General features: G+C 42.1%; 1 protein-coding gene across 1 annotated transcript; it reads right to left on the reverse strand.

The window, feature by feature from the left end:
• Positions 1–890: 890 nt before the first annotated feature.
• On the reverse strand, positions 891–15,950 carry WNT9B (Wnt family member 9B). Its single transcript, XM_063959458.1, has 4 exons — positions 15,798–15,950; positions 10,378–10,634; positions 8,569–8,834; positions 891–1,529 (listed from the first exon to the last, which is right to left on the reverse strand). Exons 1-4 carry the CDS (start codon positions 15,887–15,889, stop codon positions 1,071–1,073), a joined length of 1,074 nt encoding a protein of 357 aa, XP_063815528.1. The 5' UTR covers positions 15,890–15,950; the 3' UTR covers positions 891–1,070.
• Positions 15,951–20,710: the final 4,760 nt, after the last annotated feature.

Consider the following 20,710-nt stretch of genomic DNA (forward strand, 5'->3'; position numbering starts at 1 on the left):
CACAAAAACACTAAGGGGTCTATTTACTAAGCCTTGGACGGACATAAAGCATACCTCCCAAGTGACCCGATTTTGGCGGGACAGTCCCGTTTTTCACAGTCTGTCCCGCTGTCCCACCCGCGGGTCGCAGTGTCCCGCAGGTTGGGGGACAGTTGAGAGATTCCCCCTGTCACTCGCTGCTCTGAGGAGAACAGTGGTGAATAGATGCTGTGCGCATGGACAGGGGTCATGGCCAGCAGCTCTCTGAGTGCTGTTCATGCCCCAATAATGATGAAAATGGGGCATGGCTTGTGATCGAGGCACTTTCCACGAGGTCACACCCCATAATTTGGGGCGCGCGTCTTCTGCGCGCGGTGATGTCCCTCTATTGTTCAAAGCAAAGTTGGCAGGTATGGATAAACTACCAGCCCATCAGCTCCTAACTATCATTTTTCAAACACAGTTTGCAACATGAGTTAGGAGCAGATTGGCTGGTACTTTATCTCCATTGACTTTGTCTCTCTCCAAGGCTTAGTATATAGACCCCTAACTCTGCAATTTAACTGTTAGAGCTAAACCAAAGAGTAATTGAAAATCTGGCCTGGTAGTGGAAACCACTGGTATTGGTATCTGTTGTAGTCCAAAAATGTCATACTACTGGCATTCCACATTATTGATTGGACAGGATATTGAATGAATCTTTGCAAAGATTAAAAATCCCCAAATGGACACCATACACCTTGTCTCTGGGTAGACATGGAGAAAACATGCAGGGGAAGTCTAGATCTATATGTTATTGGGCTATTCCCAGATGTGTTTATATATAGTAGTGCTTTAATGTTATTTAAAATTACTGTTGATTATTAATTTTGAAAGACAAAATCCTGGAGATAAAGCAGCTCAACGACCTCTGATTATAGCCATCCGGTGGTAATTATTTTTCATATGGACTATATATACAGCAGTACAGGGAGGTTGACTGATTCACACACAGTGTCCTTTTCTAAAGCATGGATGGTCTGCAAGCAGTTGAGAGACAAAGGAAGTCCACCTTTTCGTGTCTATATTGTCCCCTCTTCTCCACCTTGATGTCACTGTTTGCAGGTATAGGTATCCTGTTGCTGTACACACTTCTGACACTCCACATGACAACACCAATGCACTTGACAGTGGCAGGAAAAAGTGACCATCCGACTCTGAGTGTTGTATCCTCTACCACAGCACAGACTGTCACAGGTGGTCTCCCGGGAACATACTCTCCCAGTGGTTCCAGGAGAAAAGCGGCTGGCACGACAGAAGCTGGGAGAATCCTCTAGATAAACTAGGTCACTAGAGCGTGGGGAACGGCCAGCAAAGGAATGTCCTAGAGACTCGTGACCTGCTACTGCCTCATTGGTGGCTCCCAGGACTTTAACAGCATTGTCATATTTGGCTTTTAGCAATGCACCTGTTTCATGGAACGGGGAAAGCTGTTTCCAGCAGGTGCGGACTGCGCATGAACCAGACACTCCGTGACACTTACATGTGGTCTTTAGTCCGCTCTTTACAGCCTGAGGATAAGCAAAAATGTACATATATTATTATGTGGAAGGATCATAGCATTGCCATCATATTTTATACTTGGTGTATAGAGAATATATTATACTTGTTTATTGAAATTTATTTATATAGCACCAAAATCCCATTGCGCTTCACAAGTGGGAACGAAACAGTAGTAAAATGAGCCTGGGCAATAACAGAGGTAAGAGGGCACTGCGAGCAGCAAACACTGTATAAGGAAATAGGAATTTCATACATAAGGGTAAGTGCTACATATTCCAAATTGATGCATTCAGGTTGCAGAAGTCCTTGGTATATATGATGTATATGAACAATGTTGGTCTGAGGTCAGTGTGAGTGTAGGAAAAGAAAATAAGGTATGTGTGGCCTGCATAAAGGGGGTGTTATTGGGTAGGACAGCTTATAGGGGCTGTGTGGATGGTTCAGGAATTCTATAAGTGTGTCTGAAGAGGTGAGTTTCCTGGAGAGTTTGGTGGGTTGAGGAAAGTCATGTTTGATACAGAGCATTCTGGAAAAGTATAAATGACAGCACAGGTGCCACTGTGTTCCTTTTCTCCAGTTTAACGGATACGTCCCTTGAAGATAACGTTACAGTTTTTCATAGATTAAAGGTGTCAATGAACATTGTAATTGTAAATGTAAATTAGGTAGTTTTCAGCCTAACTGGCCACACTACACAGCTACAGAGCCCAAACAAAATGGCAACATGAATTTGCAACTTCCAATTAGTATTTTTCTGATGCTGTTTTGAATGAACCGGAGAATACTACAATGACTGCATCTGTCCATGTGTACGGACATTGGGGGGAATTCAGACCTGATCGCTTGGCAGCGATTTTTGCAGCCCTGCGATTGGATAGTCGCCGTCTACAGGGGGAGTGTATTTTAGCTGTGCAAGTGTGAGATTTTAGCTGTGCAGTCTGTGCGCAGCCCAGGACTTAGCCGCTGCGATCACTTCAGCCTGTCTGGGACCAGATTTGACAACAGACACCCTCCCTTCCAATGCTTGGACACCCCTGTGTTTTTCCAGACACTCCTTAAAAATGGTCAGTTGCCACCCACAAATGCAATCTTCCTGTCAATCTCCTTGCTAACGCCCGTGTGATCAGATCCTTCGCACAAACCCATCACTGACCGGCGATCTTCGTTGCTGTGGTCTGTTGCACCTGCGCATTGCGGTGCATACATATGCGCAGTTCAGGCCTGATCACCCGCTATGCACAGCAGCAATCAGGTCTGAATTACCCCCATTGTCCTGTTATAATTAGATTACCACATGCAATCGGACATTTGCACTCCAGCTCTGAATGGCCAACTATACATGCATGTGGCCAAATCAGGCAGAGATCCAGTCCCTGAGCTCTCTGACTTACCTCGCTATGAACACCTTAACTGCATAGTACAACTTCTCTTGCTCTAGTAGATATCTGCTTTCAACCTTTGTCGACCTTTTTCCATGTCGACCTAGGGGTATATTCAATAAGAGTCGGGTCCATTCCGACATGCAGTTGTCGGAATGGACCCGACAACCCCTATTCAATGGACGGACAAATCCGACTGTCGGATTTGGACGTACACAGGTCCTGTGCTGCCGCTGCTGTCAGCCGCTGCTGATGCACTGACAGCAGCGGTGCAGATGGCGGCGATGGGCGTTAGCGGGACGGCGGCAGGGGGAGCGAGCTGTGGGGGACATGTCTGCGGCGGGGGGAGCAGAGATCGGTGGGCGGCGGCAGGAGCTGGTTGCGGGGGGACATGTCTGCAGCGGTGGGGGGAGGCGCTGCAGGGAGAGAGGTGCCTGGCCGGGGGACGGCCAGGCACCTCTCTCCCTGCAATGCCTCCCCCCGCCGTCGCAGACATGTCCCCCCCAAGCAGCCTGCTCCTCCCACCGGCCGCCGATCTCTGCTCCCCCCACCGCCCGCAGCACCACTAGTCTCCTCATCTCAATCCGACTTTTTTTAAAGTTGGATTGAGATTGTCGGAAATGGGGCTAAAACCTGTCAGGTTTGTCCCTGCTTCCGACAATGCACACTGATCGGCATCTGAAGCCGCCAATCAGCATGCATTCTGACAAGTCGGCTTTCCCGACTTGTTGGAATAAATGGGGCACTAATGAATAGGTCGGAACCCCTTCCGACTTAAAACTGTCAGAAGCTGCCGTCTTTCCGACAAGACGGCAGCTTGTGACAGTTATTGAATATACCCCCTAGTACATGTCGACCTAGTGACCATGTCAACCTAATGCATGTCGACAAATAGTGGTCGACCTAAGTGTAGTCGACCTAATGACCCATACCCTGATCTATTATGAGATGTATTTTACCAGAAGTCACAATGGGGTATTAAGCCTGGAGAAGGGATAAAGAAGTGATAAACAGTGATAAGTGCAAGGTGATAAAGCAATAGCCACTCAGCTCCTGTCATTTTTCAAATCCGTAATGATTGGCTGGTGCGTTATCACCTTGCACTTATCACTGCTTTATCACTTCTTTGGGGGACATGTACTAAGCAGTGATAAAAGCGGAGAAGTGAGCCAGTGGAGAAGTTGCCCATGGAAAACTAATCAGCTGCTCTGTATACGTTTATAGTATGCAAATTTTAAATGTTATGTCAATGCCGATTGGTTGCCATGGGTCACTTCTCCACTGGCTCACTTCTCCACTTTTATCACCACTTAGTACATGTCCCTCTTTATATCCCTTCTCCAGGTTAATACATCTGCCCCTATATTATTATTATTACATTTTATTTATAAGGTGCCACAAGTGTTTTGCAGCGCCGTACAAAGGGCATACAATAGAACCGTACAGGGAGACAGAACTTAACATTACAGTAAAAATAACAAAAACCGAGTACAGGTAACAAAGAGCACCACAATTCTCACTACATAATACAGCTTAGATGAAAGTAGCGAGGGAGTAATCATTGTACTACAGGTTGAGTATCCCATATCCAAATATTCCGAAATACGGACTTTTTTGAGTGAGAGTGAGATAGTGAAACCTTTGTTTTTTGATGACTCAATGTACACAAAGTTTGCTTAATACACAAAGTTATTAAAAATATTGTATTAAATGACCTTCAGGCTGTGTGTATAAGGTGTATATGAAACATAAATGAATTGTGTGAATGTACACTCACTTTGTTTAATGCACAAAGTTATAAAAAATATTGGCTAAAATTGCCTTCAGGCTGTGTGTATAAGGTGTATATGAAACATAAATGCATTCTGTGCTTATATTTGGGTCCCATCACCATGATATCTCATTATGGTATGCAATTATTCCAAAATACGTCTGGTCCCAAGCATTTTGGATAAGGGATACTCAACCTGTACTAGGGGCTGGTGGCCATAGCTAGAGATGAGCCTAAACGAGCAGGAGAATATGCTTTATTGTGAAGATGCAGAGTATGTAAAGGGCACTTGTTGCATCCATACACTGTGTATGCAGCCATTTTATATAGAGCCTATCATAATGCCACCTATAACTTCTCTGTGACATCACTGTTTTTTAGTGAATTAATTAGGTTACATCCTTGCACAACATACCTCTTTAGTAAGACATGGAAATAAAGGCTATTTTCTATCGTGGGATTAACGCTGAGATTAACGCTGTCATTTATAATCACATATCGCCAATTTGCCATGAGTTATTAATAAAATATCACAGAGGCAGTTGCCTTGGGAGTGGTAAAAGTGTAATTGAACCCTTCGCCAGGCCAGTCACAGTGGGTGTAGACATGTGTGACTGTGCTAGCTGCCTCACATATACACAGCTCCACTAAGTGACAAAAAATAAAAGTTTAAAAATAGCTAGCAAATATAAAAAGACATAAAAACTCTTAAGAATACGGAATAAAAAAAAAAGTTTATTTAAACAATACAGCATTTTTTTTTTATTGATTTTGGTTTTCTGCTATTGCCACGCTGAGCCAGTGATGACAAAAGAAGGATTGTGACAGTATATGTAAAACCACGATCCTTGTTAAATAGATTTCCCCATGCTCTACAGGAGGAAGCTATCACTGGAGAAACCCGTCTCCAGAGAAACCCAGTCAATCTTATCGCCAGCAAGGATTACTTCCAGCATTAGTAATGCTTTCTAGTGTTAGCAGTGGTTCTCAATGAATTCATAGGTTGCATTTGCTTCTTGGTGATATCTTCATGATGGTATCTGGTCGTTAGGTCGACAGTAAGTAGGTCAACACTGTCTAGGTCAACCACTATTGATCGACAGTAAGCAGGTTGACAGGGACTCTAGGTCGACATGTACTAGGTCGACATGAGCTTTTCCCTTTTTTTGAACTTTTTCATAATGTACGATCCACGTGGACTACAACTGAGGACGGATACCTGTGCCGTGCGAAGCGGTAGCGGAGCGAGGCACCTTGCCTGAAGCATGGCGAGCGAAGCGACACGGTGCACTAATTGGGGTTCCCGGTCACTGTACGAAGAAAATGACAGCAAAAAACTTTTAAAAACTCATGTCGACCTTTTTTTCATATCAACCTAGAGTCCCTGTCGACCTAGAACCCACGTCGACCTACTTACTGTCGACCAATAGTGGTCGTCCTAGACACTGTCGACCTAACTCTATTCTATCTAACATACCACACCCCTTGGTGATGTTGCTGCCTGGGGCAGTTGCTGAGAGGGGAGATGGGAAGATCCAAATTATAGGGGTTCATCATTTCTCATGCCTGCCCTGATACAGTAGCTGTAACCAGCAGAGCCTAGTGTATTGCATAGGCTGTATTTGTGTCCATGCTAGAGAAAGCTTCTCCCTATTTAAAATGACCCTGACCAGTAATAGATATCAACATTTATCACCTAAGATAAGGCCGTATATGCAAGCCATTTCTTACTGTTTGCACCTCAGGGATGACAAGAGACGGGCTCATTAAAGAAAACATGTTTTATTATTAAAACAAAGCATTTTTCTCAAAAATAAAACTATTAAAAATATATATAGATTTTTTTATAAAGTGGAACGTGAAATGGCCAAGCCCAGGCTTTCAGTTCATATGCACAAGCACAAGCATGTGTAACTGGCTGGTGAAGCGGTAAGAGGTTTGTTACCATTGCCAGACAGTATTACTGGGGAGCTGCGCAATTCACAAATTTCACTGGGGAACTTCTATTGGCGAATTGTGTAGATAGATATGTTCCATTGCTACAACAAGCGGCAATAGGAAATCTTTATGATAGCGCTTACTAATAAATAGCCCTGTTAGGCCTCTATTTATTATGCAGGGATAACACATATTTTCTCCTGCCACTTATCACAGCAATAGAGAATCAATTGTCACCCGTAAAAGTGACTGGGAGCGATAACTGTAGTCTTACTGCTTCGCCGGACCAGTCTTCTTGTATCTGCGCATATGTGATCTGACTTGCGGAATGCAACTGGAAATCATGGCTTGAGCTTCCAGTTCCACTTTCCAAAACAATTTTTTTTTTTAAAGTAAAATTTTAAAAATATATGGATTTTTTTCAATTAATGTAATAAAATTCTGAAAAAAAAACCCCATTATTTAAATAAACAAAGCATTTTTTTCTCCTGGCAATAGTGAAAGGAGGATTATAGCGGTATTACTACTGCAGGAATTCTAGTTGAACTGGCCTCCCAGCGCTTAGCATGGGGGTTCCTTAGCCAGAGAAAACCAGTGAATTTATCACTGGAGGGTCACCCGTCAGCCATAGCATGGATGTAGGCTTGGATAGATGAGGAAACACCCATTTTCACCAGAGATTTTTTTTGTCTTTTAAATAAATAGACCAGTTAGTATACTACTGGATCCTACTGAATAGTGAGGCTGCAGTCACGTCTTAGTGATATCATTAGATTCTAGTAAAGTGATAGATTGTATTTATCGCTAGCAATAGCATTGGTTCCTATTGAATTAATAGATACAATTTCATGAATATTGCACAGGGTCAGACTGACCCATAGGGGTACAGGGGATACCCCCGAGGTGCCCCATTGCCTGAGTTCCCACCACCTCCCTAGGGATCAGTTTGTAGAGTGTGCACTTGAATTATACATTATACATATGTTACATTATACTGCATAGGACTATGGTGTGTTTTCTTCAGTGCATTCCCGTTATTAATCTGTGACTTTATTATGCATGAACTAGCAGTATTTGCTATGTACATTTATGAAGGGGCCCAGCCCATGCACTCTCCATCGGTTAGGCAACCATCTGTAAGAGCTGGCCACACCCCTAAGCATGGGCCCCTACCACTGCATTTCCCCGGAGGGCCCTTCATGCCCCAGTCCAACACTGATAGTGCATGTCGGAGATAGGTGCACTTTCCTTCTAAGTAATTATAGTGAGGCATATAGTCTCTGCTGCCACACTGAGAATGGGTATATTTGACTTCTAAGTGTTATATGTCCTAATTTACTTTTTTGACTATGTGAATCTATGTCATGAATGGGCGAAGCTACTGAAGTAGCAATATTACTACTGTGAGAAATGGCCGGCTTCATGCGGGTGTGGTATGGTATGCCGGCGGCCGGGCTCCCGGCGACCAGCATACCGGCGCCGGAAGCCCGACCGCCGGCATACCGACAGCGTGGCGAGCGCAAATGAGCCCCTTGCGGGCTCGCTACGCGCGCCACGCTATTTATTCTCCCTCCAGGGGGGTAGTGGACCCCCACGAGGGAGATAAACTGTCGGTATGCCGGCTGTCGGGATTCCGGCGCCGGTATACTGTGCGCCGGGATCCCAACAGTCGGCAACCTGAAGACCACCCCTTCATGCACACAGGGACCTTTACTACCAACATACTGCTATCTACATACTGTATGTTGGTTGGGTCCCAGAAATGTCTTGTTATGCCCTAATGTCATCTGCACAGAAAGAGATTTTGTCAGATGTGTTTGATGCATTTGTTGACCAGACGTGTATGGGGTAGCTTATTTGATATGAAAGGTTTCCCACAGATGAATTGCTACTGTACAACATGTTATTCTGCAGCGTAAACAATGTATCATGTGATGTGGGGTCCTAAATTCTTCTTACCCGTATTCCAGCATTGCTGTTATGCAGATCCACCTTGGCTCTAGTATCTCTCTCCCCTCTTCTCTGGCTCAAGAAGTTTTGCAGGAAGCGGGTGCTATGTCGTAGATTATCCCCGCAGACCCCCCACTGCCATGCCCGCTGACTTTCTAGCCCAGGAGAGTCATCACATGTACATCGTTCCATTTTCCCTCCACTGCAAGCCTTAGCCAGCGAGTGTGTCAGCGCAGCAGCAGACACGGCATACAGGAATGCTGTCTCTTTAAATCCTGCAAAAGAGAGGTCTTATTGTTATGGTCACTGACATTAACTGATTGTGCTGATATGCAGACCTATGTGTACAAACACTGGCATGCTGTGTCATGTCTAAAGAGCAACTATAATACCTCCTGGCATGTCAAGTGGCCAAAACAGAGCACTAAATGTGGTACTCTACACATTTACACACACATGCATGTACATGAGACTGCCAGGGTTTCCGGATAGATAGGTATGTATGTATAATGTATGTGAGTAAAATAAATAAATATCTGCACATTTATCCGGAGTGTGTAAGCTACTATAGATAAGCTTGTAACTTTAGGTGAGTATTACCACTTTTTCTGCTTTTCTGAGTATTGGCAACTTCTTTCATAGAGAAAAAGAACTATATATACATACATACACACCAGTGATGTGCGGTGGGGTGAGGCAGAGCCTTTCCTGTCATACTAACGTATAAACCAGAGTTTTGACTTTATAAAGTGTATGAAAAATACAAAGAATATATTATAAATGTCTTTGTTTTATTATTCTATTGATTTTTATAGTAAAATATCTGGAGTAAAATGACTGTTGCAGATGAGGTAGTGCTCATTTGCCTACTTTTTACACATATTTCTCATCAAAACTCACCAAATTTCCAGCAGTATATACGCTGCACCTATATATAATGCCCACATGCACCCTTTGGCTCATATATTGTGTGTAAATCTGGCTCTGGTACTAGCCAGTGCCTCCTCAGCCATTTACCTCAGCACATGCACCTGCTACACACCAACATAGATTTTGTTTTAATTGGAGCAAATTATTTCCTTGTACTAAATATAAAGGTGATGCAGGGAAATAGTATATCACTTTAGTTGAGTTGAGTTAGCTTTTGAGAGTTACAGAATCGTCCAATAAAATTTATTTTATTTGATAGGCTTCACTACCATCCCAGTTATGGGCCCAATCACTTAATTGACAGTGATCAGGCTGCAGGACCATGAGGTAGAAGTGGCCCACAATTAGATGGGGTTTTGGTTTCACTCTCACTTCCCAAAATGTCATCCATTCCTCTATTTAAATCCCCCATGTCACAGTTGCTGTGAAATACAACTATCAAGATTAATGCTGGAGAAGTGGGGAACGCCATTAAGGTCTGAGGGGCAGATGTATTAACCTGGAAAAGGCATAAGGAAGTGATAAACCAGTGATATGTGCAAGGTGATAAAGGCACCAGCCAATCAAATCCTAACTGCTAATTTACATATTGGAGCTGATTGGCTGGTGCCTTCATCACCTTGCACATATCACTGCTTTATCACTTCCTTATGCCTTCTCCAAGTTAATTCATCTACCCCTTTGTCTGTTATGGGTAAAATATATCTCCCACAAGCCATATATTTAGGGAGTCATGTTCTATGCATTGATAATTGTGCTTCCACTATATCCAAAGTAAAAGATATTGCATCCCAATCTGCACCTTTATTGGATATTATGAATATGATCTGTCAATTTGAAATGTGAAACTTGACAGAATTTTGAATGTGGTTGGTCTGGATGCCTCACCTCTTCTCAACAGGCTTCCCCGTCCCTGTAAGCTGCAGTTCCAGCGCTCACTGCGCAGCTGGTATTGGCACTCCACAATGCCCAGTCTTACAGCTTCCTTTAGTGTTTCTGAGAGTCCTGGCTCCTTTCGGCACAATCGCCTTTGTCGTCGACTGATGGGCAATAGATCGCACTGTTTAAGGTGGGGTCGGTTGTGAATACTCCCAGTCACAGGAGAAGATGAAGTATAGAGCGAAAGGGACTCCTTGCTAGTTAGTCTGTGGAGAGGCACATTAGATAGGTTACATGAAAGACATAGTACTGTAACAAAGTCTACCTACAATGGAGCGAGACATTTTATGAGTGCAGGAATACAGCATGTCAATTCAGTGGTAACTAATAACATCTTACAATCATAAGGCACAACATGTCTCACTCTTCACTGATGTTGCTAGTTCCCGAAACTGATAGGCAGAATATTGGTTTAGCCTGCAAGGCGGGTACCTTTATTGAATTTAGACAACAGTTAAACTTTAAAAATATAAATATGCCTGTCTCTAGAGGTTCCTACAACTACAACAATGCCTTTATATACTTTAATTTAATTTAATATTGTTAGATGTAATATAAAGCAAAAAAAAAAGCAACTAGATTAAATGGTGGGTCAGTGGATGCTGGAGAGAGCTTTCAGTCATCGAGCAGCAGAAGTATTCCAAAAACTTGCTGGGCTGGCTGACTATCACAAGGCCTCATGTCTCAAGGATGACACTGTAATATGTGTAGTGGTTCCCAAACTGAGTCCTCAAGGACCCCCAACAGGAATTGCTATGTGCTGCTTTAAAATAGCTCCCACAACTGTCCCTGGGAGTTAGTGTTAGTTCCTCTAGAAAACATCTGCTTTGGCCTTTACCCAATGGCTGGGTGCCAAACTTGAGCTAATGTATGCATCATTATATTTCAATTACATAGGTAATCTGGTAGGTATTAGTGGGCATATAATTGCTGCACCAAGTCATTGGTTTGCCAGGACACTGGTACTATTAGTGGGTAACACTGGTAAAGATGAGAGCGCTTTGCATTACTGTCTCCTTTACAATCACTTGTACGATATAAGTGCAGCTACAATCCAGTGGTCTATGCTGTATGTATGTTCTAGTTAGAATAGTCATAACCAATAATCCCTCTTAGGTGAGTGATCTGGAAGCATAGAGAGCACAAGGCTTCATCTAATGAGCGCCTACATGAGCTGGAGTTACAATCTGCTAGATTCTGACATGCACAATGTATTTGTCTTTTAAATAAGTTAATTTTGTTAAATGTCATTTAGAGATTTCTTAAAAAAGGCAAATACAAGACAAGTTATTCACTAAGATCAGCGCTGTAGTGCCGGTCAGTTCTCTATAATCTTCCACAAGTATAACTGTTGACAATTTTACATTACAGCAGGTACTGGTCACCTCCATCAGTCGGCCAGCACTGACAGACAAAATGTGCACATTAAGTGCAGCAGAAATGGACAAGACACCTGTGTATCAGAAACATAGTACATACACATAGACGGTATATAATGGAGTCGTAGTGAAAGTCGCCCTTTCTCTAGTGGGACAAGGAGATGATCCCTAGAGGGATGTAATTATGTGACAGGGCATGCCGACTAACAGGGACTATTCCCACTCATGGGTGTCCACAACACCCATAGAGTGGGAATAGAACCTGTGGCGAGCGCAGCCCTCCTCGCCGGCAATCTAAAGCTCAGGATCCCGGCGTCAGTATGGTGACCGGCAGGATCCCAAGCGCCGGTCACCCAAACCCAACCCTCATTAGACACTGGATGAATATACACTATAGGGCAGATTCCATTAACTGCAGTGTTTTCCACATGTGTAAAGCCCCAGGTTCAGCACCTAGAGCTATTCAATTACTCTGCAATTTCCCCACATGGTAAACCCACGGTTAATGTGTGTTTACCCATAGATTCCAGGTTAAGTGCCTGGAATCTATGGATTACCCTGCAAGTTAAAACTAGAGGGTACATGTAATGCAGATTTTCCCCGGCAGCTCCTGAGACTGTGAGGAAAAGAATCGGCTTTAAGTGCACCCTCTGGGGCTTAAGCACGGGGTAGTGGCACATGGTAACACAATCCAGTGCTTGCCAAATCCGGCAGCACAGAAGTCAACATAGAAATCTATTGGAAAATGGATGGACCGTGGTAGTTATCGGAGATATCTGCTGTAATCCCGCCATAGTATATCTGGTGGATAGTTAACGTTTGCAGGTACCCACAGAAAATGGCTGTTTTTGGGGTATATCCTACAAATATTTCATGATAAATATGCCCCTTAGACTGAAATCTTACACACTGCGGCACACACCTGTATGTTTGTTACTGGCACAGAACAATTTCAGAGATTATATACTTGTACACTCCTGAAGAAAGTTTTAAAGTTTTACACAACTAAAGCTGGCCACTTATCTGAAGACAATCTGGTATTGTTTGGGAACAAATCCCGGAAAATAGACAAAAACAGTTGTACAGACTGATTGGTTAAATGAAAGCAATTGTCATTTGCTCCAATACATTAGCAGATTGTCATTCAGGATGATATCTCAGGTGGCTTCTGTGGGTCTATTCATTTTACTTTATTTGCATCCACTGTTTTGTAGCTTATTACAAGAAAGCACTTACAGGGATATTATGAATTCAATTTCTAATTCAAAACTGAAAACCAACTTTCCTGAAAAGAGTTTCCGAATGTATTTTATTTGGCACTACCTACAATCTGTATATTATCACCAGTAGGTACAGTACATTGCTAGTGCTATTCTCACAAATTTCAGAAATATACTAATAAACACATTTTTACATGTCTCCTAACAGTAACATAGGTCACGATTTGTTTCTATATACAAAAACAGCATGTGAACGTCAAATTATTTTCTTAATTTGATACAAAACTTCAGTTATTTCCTCGCAGGTGAGTGCAGCCTGACAGTTCAACACCAAATAATTACAAAGAAATTCCATAACATATTTATTTTAACCAGTCTCATACATATCACATATATCAAGAACCAGGATTGTTTATACAAACATACTTTAGAATTATCCAGGTTCTGATCAATTGTGCACTTTTCTTTTAAATGACAGTGATGAATTTTCCCTTATTCTAGGGCACAGTTTTTATTTTATTCCTACGTTTAACATACAAGTTAAATCAGATCTTTTCAGATGCGCATCAAAATTCTCTATATTAACATGGATCATGGACATATACTGCTTATGTATTATCACCATCACTAAGAGGGTGATTTACTGAAGTACTTTTCACCAGCTTGGTGCATCCAAGTACACCTTCATCCAGAAGGTGTACTTGGATTCATCAGGGGTAGTGAAAGAAAAGATAAGAAACTCTTTTTTTCCTAAACTGACCGGGCCAGATTGAAGTGACCTTGGATACACCATGTTGTCGAAACCTTACATGTTTTAGTACACTATGTAATAATTAGATTTTAAGTTAGGAAACTAAACGTGCACTTGAATTTTTCTGTTTTCTGTACATATTTACAAAAACATAGAACTGTATTTGGTTAGAACGTTTTTCTATCTGGTCCTTCCTCCCATCACCTGCCGCTTACCCATATTATGTGGTTTTATGAAAGTAAATATTTGGAGAAATAGCTTCGTTTCAAGGTCTTTGAGCTCAGCACAGAGAGTACGAGAGTGTGATAGAGACAGGGCTGTGTTATACATAGGGAGGGGAAAGAATGGACTGTGAGAAAACAGGAAAGGGAAATCTTGATGATAGAAGTGTGAGAAAAGATGATGAAAAATATGTATTTACCAAGTGTCCTTAACCCTTTAATTATACTTTAAAAATGCAAAACGTATATATTTAGACATGTTTGTTTTGGGGTTTTTTTAAAGATATTTTAATGTTTGTCTATTTGTATATGTAGCTGGATTTGTATATGTGTGTGTTTGGTGTATATATATTTTTCAAATAAATATAATGCTATCTACATAAGAATTTAACATATAGATTTAGGATTTAACATATTTGCCTGTGTGATCTGTGTAAAAAGGTGCACAGTATGAACTGGGGTCAAATTAGGTATATACAGGACAATAATGTTGTAATCGCAATTATTGTAACATTAATAAAGACAAATGCAAATAAAAATGTAAGAACTCATAATTAACAGTGATTTAATTTTAAGCCACACCTGTGTATTTAGTGTATTTTTATCCATTAGATATGACCTGTATCTTACGTAACATTATTTTTAAGGCAAAAATTCTAAATGACATCATAATCTAAATATTGTTCTCATTCAAATATAACAAATTTTTTAAAAGTTTTTTTTTATTTAAACAGTATTGCATTTTAAATATATTCCATTCAAAGCCAAAATGTATTAATTAAGAAATGACTTACCATATCATAAACATACATTCTTACCACAGAGTAATGTAATACAAACACATTATGAATAAATATATATATAAATAAATATATATATATATATGTTATATTATATCTTATATATAACAGCACAATATATGTATATGTTTTACTGAAATAATGTATATGCTTTCCTATTACTATTTAAATGTATCAGTATTTTAAATTATAGTTATGAGATGTCTGGATCACAATAAAACAAGTGTAAATTAATTACACATACTCTGTACATATTAAGGGCAATATCTTTGCTCACATTTCTCTATGTTTCTTTAGCTATGTAATGTAATATTTGAATAACATTTTTCTAAATCTTTTAACCCCTTTCTAGTCACATTTATCTGCTTTCTAGAATCAGATCTGGGGCTCTGAGCAGTATAATTACAAATATATTAATCTCGTTATAATAACCCATGTGATAAAGATTAAAGGATGGGAGATAATCTCTTAACTATGAAAATCTTATTATCTTCAATAACATTTTGGGTTTGTTTGATCGCAACTACATAATAAATGAATCATGACAGCAGATAAGGTGTATGCAGGGGAGGAGGGAGGGCTATTCATAGACAAGTAAGGAGCTCTGAGATCACCATTGCAAGTCCAGTTCCTTAGAGACAATCTCCCCAAGTGGCTGTGGAACTGTCAGTGCATTCTTGTACTTGTAGTTCCACAACTGGTGAACATTAGGTATCCCAAGCATGCAGAACAACTGTGCGCTGTCAGCTTTATATTCCCAATAATCTTCTCATCTGGCTGATGGCATTTCTGATAGGTAATACTTGATTGGCTAGAGAAATCCGTCATCGTTAAATGTAAAGAAATGCACTGTATGAGTAGGCTGCATACAGCACTGTATGGTGCTATTCCCGTGAAAAAAAGATATTGCACTTTATATAACGTTGCTGGGAACTGTTACTATAAATTATACAAGATGATAAGGAGGAAGGTATGTTTTAAAAAGTTCCTGTACTCACCCAAAGTAGGAATCCGCTGGCTGCAACAGTAGAATAACGGGCAGTAGGTGTAGGCACAGGGCGGCCAGTGGTAGGGGGAGGCCGGATGGCATGGTGCAGACCCGGCTCTGCTCCTCATCTCTCTCCCCGCAGCCGGTCACTGGCAGCAACTCCGTCGGGCAGAGTTTAAAGGGACGGGACACACCTTGCCCCTGATTGGCCAGGGACTGACACTATCTCTCTAGATGGCTGGCTGTCCTGCCAAGGTGTGTAAGGGAAGGGTGGAGCATGCACTCCACCTACAGCAGCCTCAGGGACTGGGAATAAGTGACAAGCAGGGATTGTATGTTGTCGTTGTAGATTGTTATATTGCACAGTATAGCACACACATATATATCCACAGCACATCATCTTATAGTCGGGTGATAAAGATGTAAAAAAGTGTTATTGATAACTGGGTCCATCTAATATATATATATATATATATATACACATATGTATATGTGTATATATATATATATATATATATATATATATAATCTTTAAACGTTATAACATCTGGCAAAACTGTAATAATGAAACCTTTGGACGTTGACCTCTATAGATTACTAGTAAACATTTTTAATTTATTTGATTCCGCAAGTGCTAAATGCTTTTATATATTATTTCAACGTTTCCATCCACTAACGTTTATTCGCCAGACTCTCAGTTGTTGAGTAACACAAACAAATACTATAGTATATTCTCAGTTTAATACTGGGTTGGAACCTTATAGTGGATACTCAATAAAACAGGAAACAATAAATGTTTTTGCCCAGTCCCCTAATACTATCCCAACAAAAATGGATTATTGAATCAAGTAGGAATAAAAGAGGGTTTTGGAATATGTGAGACAAATGTTAGAATATAAATAAAGTGGTTGGTACAGTGATCTAATGCAGTGTGTAAATATGGCTAGCATCCCTAACATTAGGGCTCATTTACTATTACATTTCTAGCAGCCGAATCAGGCACTTGCTTTGCTTTATATATTAAATTAGCTGCTGCTGTTGTTGTTGTGTAGATTACATTATTTGATGTTGTTGTTTGTCATAATAAAGTGCAGATAATGCCATTATAAATAGAGAACCCGCTGATTCTTATCTTACATTCCATTAAAGCTCAATGCATAATTAGCAAATATAGAGCATCAAGGCTGAAATTATGCAATAATACTTTTGTGTTTCCTAGGGTCATAAGTATTATAATGTATGTAAATTGCGGTCTGATACCGTGCTAGATGCATCATCGCTTGGAGAGAGACAGGGCGAGATGTATTAAAATACATCGCCAACCCTCGCCGCCCACCGCAGCGATGCTAATGGCATATGTACTAACATATGTAATTAGCATCGTAAAGCAATGATAGAGGCTCCCTGCGATACCTGTGAGAAGGTGTGCGGGGGGTCTCTGTGGGGTCCCTCACCTCCCAGCCTCGGGAGGTGACGTGTGCTGGGAGTCCCCGGGCTCCTCCTCCTACCCCCTGCAGCTGGAAAGGAGAAATGGCTGCACTGCGGGGGAGGAGGAAGTGGGGGATTGTGAAGCTGTACCGGGATGCTGCCTGGACAGAGGTGAGGGGGGGTGCGGCGCTGAGCAGCGGGTGTGAAAGAAGCCCATAGGCTTCTGTAGAGTATCGCAATAAAAAGATGGCGATATCCTCAGCGTCGAAAACCCAGCAGCCAGGCTATAGTACATATGAAAATGCGGTAAAACCACCCAAAACGAGGGTATTTACAGCATTTTCCCTTTAGTACATCCCGCCCCCAAAGTGGACAGAGATAAAGTACCAGCCAATTAGCTTCTAACTGCCATGTCATAGGCCCCATATGAGCGGCTTTCCAGCTGTACTTCCAGAAATGCTGTACTGCACATCAGGATGTCCTGCAGCTCACTGGAGTGGGATTGCAGAATCCAGCAAGGCTGCCCCATTGCATTCAGTGGGCTAACACCATCTGAAGATGGCATTAGCTCACACAGGGTGGGATGTAGTAAGCATTGCATCCACAATGCGGTACATTCTGCCACTTATCAGGTACATACCTATTGTGTATGTACTTAGAAATGTGATTAGTATCGCAAAGGACAGCTCTTCCAATAAGAGCTGTCCTTAGCGATCAGTGGGCTTGTAGGTTAAGGACCCAGGAGCCCTTCTGCACATGCGCAGAGTCACATGGTTGGGGTGCTGGGAGGGTTCCGATTGGATCCCTCTTAGGGTAAATTGCAAAGAGAAGACCATAGGCTTCTATTGGGTAATGGCAGGTACAGATGTCATTACCTACCAGGTCCAAGCAGCTTCGAACATACGGGAATGCACTAAATACTCAGAACATGGGATTTTCAGAGTTTTTACTATTGGTGGTAGATGACAGATTGACAGTCCATAGGTCCACACCATATGATCAACAATTACAAAAGGTTGACAGGGTCAAAAGGTTGACATGTAAAAGGTAGACAGTACAAAATGGCGACATGTACATTAAGGTTGACATAACAATGGTCAATACACATATGGTCAACACATGTTTTTTTAATGTTTTTACAACTTTTGCTTAATTTACTATCCATGTCGCAGACTATTACCTTTGGTAATCATGTGGTTAGAGAAGTTGAGCAGAGCAAGCTGCCGTGCCCAAAGCGTGACGCTGGATGCATTTCTACTAATTTGGGTCATATATGGTTAGACATACAAAATAACACCTGAAAAAAACTTGTGTCAACCATTTTCATGTCAATCTTTTTATCCTGTCGACCTTTTGTACTGCCAGTGCTATTTTTGTAGGAAAATATGTTCAGGAATTGTGGGTGGGGCAGAAGCAGGCAGTGATGTATATGGAGCTACCAAAGGGGCGGGGCATCAATTGATGCATAAATTTTTTTTTAAACACATAATGCAGTGCCATCTATACACATAATGCTTTCAGCAGTGCAGTATATACACATATTGCCCCCAGTAATGCCAGATAAACACTGCCCACAGTAATGCCAGATACACACTGCCCCTAGTAGTGACAGTTACACATTCCCTAAAGTAATGCCAGTTACATACTGCCCCCAGTAATGCCAGTTACACATTGCCCCAGTAATGCCAGATACAGGTTACCACCAGTAATGCCAGTTACACACTGCCCCCAGTAATGCCAGTTACACACTGCTCCAGTAATGCCAGATACACACTGCTCCCAGTAATGCCAGATACACACTGTCCCCAGTAATGCCAGTCACACCCTGCCCCCAGTAATGCCAGTTACACACTGCTCCCAGTAATGCCAGTTACACACTGCTCCCAGTAATGCCAGATACACACTGCTCCCAGTAATGCCAGATACACACTGTCCCCAGTAATGCCAGTCACACCCTGCCCCCAGTAATGCCAGTTACACACTGCTCCCAGTAATGCCAGTTACACACTGCTCCAGTAATGCCAGATACACACTGCTCCCAGTAATACCAGATACACACTGTCCCCAGTAATGCCAGTCACACCCTGCCCCCAGTATTGCCAGATACACACTGCCCCCAGTAATGCTACTCCTGTATGAGCCTGAGGGGAGGAGAGTGCATCGCGCGTCTCTCCTACCCCTCGCTGTGTCCCTTCTCCGGCTGCAGTTTTTTTAATATGGCATCTGCGGGTCCGCGAGCTCTGATTGGCTGCTGGAGATGGGACACAGCGAGGGGAAGGAGAGATGCGTGCTGCACTCTCCTCTCCTCAGGCTCAGACAGGAGATGCGGAGGCAGCAGTTACAGCAGGGAAGCGCCGAGCTGGGCAGCAGAAATTCCATAACACTGTTCCTGATGATGTCATTTTAGAGAATACCTTCAGGAATGGCGTTCCGGAGCCTTCCAGACCAAAGATAGCCCTGTGTACTGCCTACCTTTTTTCAGGTCGACCTTTAGCCCAAGTCAAGCTTTTGTACCTGTCGACCTATTGCCTGTCGATCTGTTACTCCACACCCTTTACCACAGTTTTGGCTTTAGTACATCCCGTCCACAGGCAACAGCTGAAAAGCTGCACTTTTCAGATTTCATTAAGTACTGTCTTCATATAAAACTATAGGGACGGCTGCTGTGAGGGCTGGCGGCCAGAATGCAGGAGATATCTCAGTTATCTCCTGCTTTTTGTATTGCTACATTTAAGAGATACTTATTTCTGCCCTTAAATGTGCAGGAACAGCAGTTTCTGCATATTTTAAGGGCAGAATTGATTATTAATTAGACCCCATAGTCTCAAGAATGCCTCCTGGAATCTTGACTATAAAAGTTCAACTGCATGCCTGGCTGAGGTTGTAGCAGCAATGCAAGATGTGATAGAGCTTAAGGGGGTAATTCAGACCTGATCGCTAGAGTGCGTTTTCTCCAGGGTCCACAGCTTATCCACAGGATAACAATGGGATATAATGAAGCAACAGCGGATTTGCACCAATTGGTCCAAGCTTTTCAGCCTCCCAGCATGCAATGGGCCCATCCATATATCCCCGCCTCCTGGCTCAGGCAAATCAGTTTTTTGTTTGGTGCAGCAGGAGCCAGGCCATGGTCAGAGGGCTGCTGTTTTTTAGCAGCCCTAAGCTTTCTTGTTTTATTTTTATAGTCTTACCATTGTTTCTTGAGAGATATTTCTAAAAAAGCGTCTTATACGTACCTTAGTGAGTCGCTCCAACAACTCTCCGCCGGGTCGATGAGGAAGATACACTCACAGCAACACCAACACTCATATCATGTTTGTCTTGCAGAGCTGAGTTAATGATCGGGATCTGGTTCAGGATGGTTTGTGTGCAAATTGTTTTAGTTTTCACCAGGGTCTCTTGAAAAATACAAGACAGATTCAGTTGCAGGTTGATCCACCGTGGGCTATGTTTGCACAGACATTATCCAGTATAGCTGAACATATAATTCCTCCA

Source organism: Pseudophryne corroboree, chromosome 3 (genome assembly GCF_028390025.1).
Source record: "Pseudophryne corroboree isolate aPseCor3 chromosome 3, aPseCor3.hap2, whole genome shotgun sequence".
Taxonomy (NCBI): domain Eukaryota; kingdom Metazoa; phylum Chordata; class Amphibia; order Anura; family Myobatrachidae; genus Pseudophryne; species Pseudophryne corroboree.